Source organism: Coturnix japonica, chromosome 2 (genome assembly GCF_001577835.2).
Source record: "Coturnix japonica isolate 7356 chromosome 2, Coturnix japonica 2.1, whole genome shotgun sequence".
Classification (NCBI taxonomy): domain Eukaryota; kingdom Metazoa; phylum Chordata; class Aves; order Galliformes; family Phasianidae; genus Coturnix; species Coturnix japonica.
In genome coordinates this window covers 104228590-104233403 of record NC_029517.1, presented here as the reverse complement: position 1 = coordinate 104233403, position 4814 = coordinate 104228590, and the positions used below count along the sequence as shown (strand labels likewise).

At 52.2% G+C, this 4814-nt stretch overlaps 1 protein-coding gene across 1 annotated transcript; it reads right to left on the bottom strand.

The window, feature by feature from the left end:
* Positions 1-306: 306 nt before the first annotated feature.
* RRS1 (ribosome biogenesis regulator 1 homolog) lies at positions 307-1585 on the bottom strand. Its single transcript, XM_015855768.2, has one exon. It carries the CDS (start codon positions 1516-1518, stop codon positions 448-450), a length of 1071 nt encoding a protein of 356 aa, XP_015711254.1. The 5' UTR covers positions 1519-1585; the 3' UTR covers positions 307-447.
* Between the last annotated feature and the right edge of the window lie 3229 nt (positions 1586-4814).

Here is a 4814-nt window from a genome sequence, read left to right as displayed (position 1 = left end):
CTGAGGGCTCCACACCTGGACACAGTACTCCAGATGGGGCCTCACAAGAGCAGAGTAGAGAGGGACGATCACCTCCCTATCCCTGCTGACCACCCCTCTCCTGATGGAGCCCAGGATCCCATTTGCTTTCCGGGCCGCCAGAGCGCACTGCTGGCTCATGTTAAGTCTTTCGTCCATCAGGACCCCCAGGTCCTTCTCTGCTGAGCTGCTCTCAAGGACCACTCCTCAAGGACCTCCCCATTGCAGAACACAGGAGCTGCTGCCCAGCCACCCCCAAGCCCTCCCACAGGAGCCGTGCACAAGACATTTCAAACACCAAAATGTGTTTATTGACAGAGGTGCGGGCTGCACAGCGGTGGATGTGGAGCAGTCCCTTTGCACCCCTCGCATACAGTCCCTCAGTGCCCACGGCGCTGTTCCCTTTGCAGCCTGCATGCAGACAGTCCCTCACGCCTTCTTCCTCCTGCCACCGCCCCCCGCTGGCTGCTGCTGCCGTCGGGCCGCGCCGCCCTTCTTGCCGCCTCCGCTCCTCTTCCCGGGCCGCTGCTGCCGGCGGCCCCGCTTTCCACGCTGTCCCCGCTTCTTGCCCTTGGCGGCGGCCGCCTCGGCATCCTCCTCGCGGAGCTGCTTGTTGACGGCGCGGGTGATGTCCAGTGCCGGCTTCTTGCTGTTCATGCCCCGCAGCAGCTCCAGCTGCCGCCCGCGCTCGGCCGCCAGGTCTCCCAGCAGCGGCTGGAAGCGCCGTTTCTTGCCGCCGTCGCGGGAGGGCGGCTCCGCCGGCTCCTTGGGCAGCCGCGGCTGGAAGCGGCCGAGCGAGGCGGTGGAGACGCGGGCCACGCGCGATACCAGGCCCAGCTCCTGCCGGCTCTGGTGGCCCGTAGGGTGCAGCGGGGCGGCGGCGGCGGGGCGGTGCGCTCGGGCCAGGTTCCGCAGCCGGTTGAGCTCGTTGCGGGCCACCCGCTCCCTCTTGGCGTGCCGCAGCTTGGCGAACTGGTCCTCGTTCGGGTCTGCGCCCGCCGGCACCTCCGCCAACCAGGCGCGGGCCGGGTCGCCGCCCGCCCGCCGGTACCCCCAGCGCCGCCGCCACTCCTTGGCCTCCTCGTCCCACACCAGCGAGGTCCGCTTGCGGCGCCGGATGCCCTTCAGCCGGGCGAACTGCTCCCAGCGCGTGGGGGGCCGCGGGCGAGGCGGCGGCTTCTCCCGGGGCAGGCGGAACGCGGGCTCGGGCAGCCGCGCCACCAGCGGCCCCGCCGCCCCGTCCGCCCGCTCGGCCGGCAGCTCCCACAGCCGCGCCGCCAACAGCTGCGCGTTGTCCCGGGCCAGCGCCCGCAGCCGCGACTCCCGCTGCGGCCCGGCCCCGCGTAGCGCCGCGGCGGGAGGCGGGTTGGGGTCCAGCGCCAGCAGGTTGCCCAGGTCGAACTCCAGCTCCAGCTCCTTCTCCACCTGCACGCTCCGCGCCTGCTGCTGCTCCTGGGCCGCCGCCGCCGCCAGCACCTCCTCCACTCGCACGGCCGCCATGGTGGCGGACCGCGTGTGGCCGCCCGAGCGCAGGAAGCGCGGCGCAGCAATACGGGTCAGTGCGACGGAACTGCGTACAGAGCCCGGAATGACGGGAAATGTAGGCTGCACAGATACGGGCCTCAGCGCCCCATGGGAGATGTAGTACACCATGCCGGGCACAGCGGCTTCCACAGTCCCTCAGCCCGCTGTGTGGTGGTTGCCACAGTCCTTCGCCCCGCTGTGTGGTGGTTGCCAAGCAGGCATTGCATTTAGCCCCAGCATGGGACAGGGCTGGAGTGAGGGTCTGTGAAAGTCAGGTGTTGCTGCCCCGTGGTATCACGGAAGGCCAGGGCTGTGACTGAATGTGCAGCATCCAGGGTGAGCAAACGGCCTCACAGCTCTGCCAGCCACTGTGGGTGGTGTGTGTGATAGCACGCAAACATCAAGCAGGTTTAAGACTCACAGATTTGTAAATAATATAGATACATTTCTTTCACAGCATAAATTTCCATAACATTCAGGTGCCCGCAGCACTGCGGCACAGCCATGTCTAAAAGTTCTAGCCGCAGAACCAAAATTCAAGTCCCATATAGTCCTCCCCAGGTGCCCAGGGAGGTTGTGGATGCCCCGTCCTTGGAGGTGTTCAAGACCAGGTTGGACGGGGCCCTGGGCAACCTGATCTAGTAAATGTGTATGTTTGGTGGCCCTGCCAGGCAGGGGGGTTGGAACTACATGATCCTTGAGGTCCCTTCCAACCCGGGTCATTCTGTGATTCTGTGATATTCCAGCCCCACTAGGACTGACAGTGACCCTGAGGGCAGGGCTGTTGGTGAAGGAAGAAGGGGAACAGCATTTGGATAGTGGGATTGGCAGGTGCCTCATGAAGCACAGTGAAAAGTGAGGTGACACCGTGCACCCAAAGGTTGTCTGGGTCAGAGATATTGCCATGCTATTTTTAAATAAATGAGGTCTGGAAGGATCCTTTTACAGGGATGTGGCCTGCATGGCCATGACATTTCGAGCTGACTCATGTACCCTCAAAACAAGCTAAAGGGGGCGTCTAGTTGTGGCCAAGGAAGTTATGGGAATTTTTACACAAGATACACATTTCTACTAAGCTAAATCACATCTCTACGGATACATAATGTCTGCAGTGACGGAAATGACTCTAACGGCAGAGCAGTGTTTTGGGGAAGTAAATAAAATGCTAGGCTTGTAAATAGAGATGAATGTACTTATAATTCTAACTGTGATAAAGTCTCGTTTTTTTCCACTCCCAAGTCAACAATTCTGAGTGTGTTTTGTACACTATGGAAGAATTGGAGCAGATGACGCATACCTTTTCTCCTTTTACCACAAGATGGCATTGCACTGGAGGCTATGCTCTTTCTTGGACCTCGTTATTTTTTCACCTAGAATTACAGATGAAATTAACTTTAAAGATGCGTCTTTGAAGGGATGTATGTGCACTATTAGATGAGATTCAAGCATACGTCTGTACTTTTGAATGGCAGTCTGGTCAATACCTACCTGCTGATCCTTGTGCTCTCCTGAGTTTTGTTCTTATGCAGTGAACTCTGAGTTCTTTTGGTTAATATTTGTTCAAAGCCCCAAAGCGTTCATATAAATGACTAGGAGTGGAAGGATGCAATCGCTAGTATTTCTTACACTTCCAAAGTTACCTTGAGAGTTTATGATTACTGTGTGTCACTAGAACAGCAGTAGGAGCACATACCAGGACTTGTTGTTTCATCTGATAGCCTGAACTTGCTAAGAAAAGAAAAAGAAGAAAAAAAAGCCCATAATGTAGCAATTCAATTTCTGGGAACTGTTGTTTTAGAGTTGCATTCCAGCTTTCTTATGTATTCCAGGAACTGTAATTTGCTATATGGGTGCTTGCAAATCAGTAAACAGGTCTGTTTGTTTGCTGCAATGGGGATCCTTGCCAGGAAACTCGGCACTCAGTACACTTGGCCTAAAACTGAGTTCAAAGGTGAGTTTTTTAATGCCTTTTTGTTTTTCTTTTTTCCCCCCTCCCTTTGCTGTATATTTCATTGCTGGAAGCAAGGAATTGTTCCTGTGCACTTATGCATGTGGTTGGACAGTCGCAATTAGTAATAAACAGAAAATCTATTTTGATTCAGTTTGGATTGGTTTTTTTTTTTTGCTATTAATCAATATTATACTTCCATCAGTCTAGGTAAGTCTTTGCAATGTGTCACAAGTGAACGTTATACACATTCTCAAAGCATTAAAAAAAATACAGCATATAGTTTTAATACATTACTAGGGAATAAGATTGAAAAAGCTTCTTACATCTTTTCAAAGACTCAGACTTCTTAATGGGCATGAGTGAAACCCTGATGGAGCTGAAGTCTTTGGTGGTTTTGCTGTAGTTCTTGGCAAAGCCAGATTTTACTTACCTCACACAGAAATTTCATGGTCTATGTATGGATAGACTTCTGTTGTGTAGCAGAAAGAAATCACTGTTAGGTTTACTGACAACACCAGACCTTTTGTACTGTAAGCACTGAAGAACAGATATAAGTGAAGAACTGAATGAAAGTTCATACTCTTCTTAGCAAACTTACTGTCTCTTCAGTGTGAATTATAGTAATACATAACCACATTTGTGCATGTGTGTGCTTAATTCCTTAATACTTGCTTACTTTCTGTACAGTAGATGATCAGACAGAAGTTGGCTGCTCTGTCAGAGTGCAAGGTATCTTTGTGGTGAGAAAAGCTTTGGTTTGTTTCTGTGTTTGTTTGGTGCTTCTTACTGCAGTTGTGGCCTGCAGGAACAGCATAAGATGACACAGTGTGACTTGCAGGAGCACTTTGCCAAAAGTGCAATAGAAAGCATAACACAGGATGCAACGCACAGAGTGAACCACAACATCAATAAGCTATAATGTGTCTTAACCCTGCTTAGCTTTTATTTTTATAACTTCTGTTCAGCTGCGATACAACCTAAACCTTGTATCCCTTAAGAACTGCTCTAATATACAGTATTCACATCTTACTGTTCGTGATAGAATTAATGTCGATTTACTCTTCGAACTTTTGTCGATTACCTCTGGATGGCACTAGATGTAGTTGCAAGATGATTCAGAGAATTCTTAAACCTGCTGGAAGGATCATTATGAAGAATGCTTTTATCAGGGAAACTCAAAGTGCTGGTAATTTTGGCAAATAGTAGAAAGTACCCTTGAAATGCGCACACTGTCTCCAAATGAGGCAGTGATCCCTTGATTTTGTTCGGTACACTTTACATGGAAATTTACGTGGTAGAATTTCATCATATAAGGGAGAAG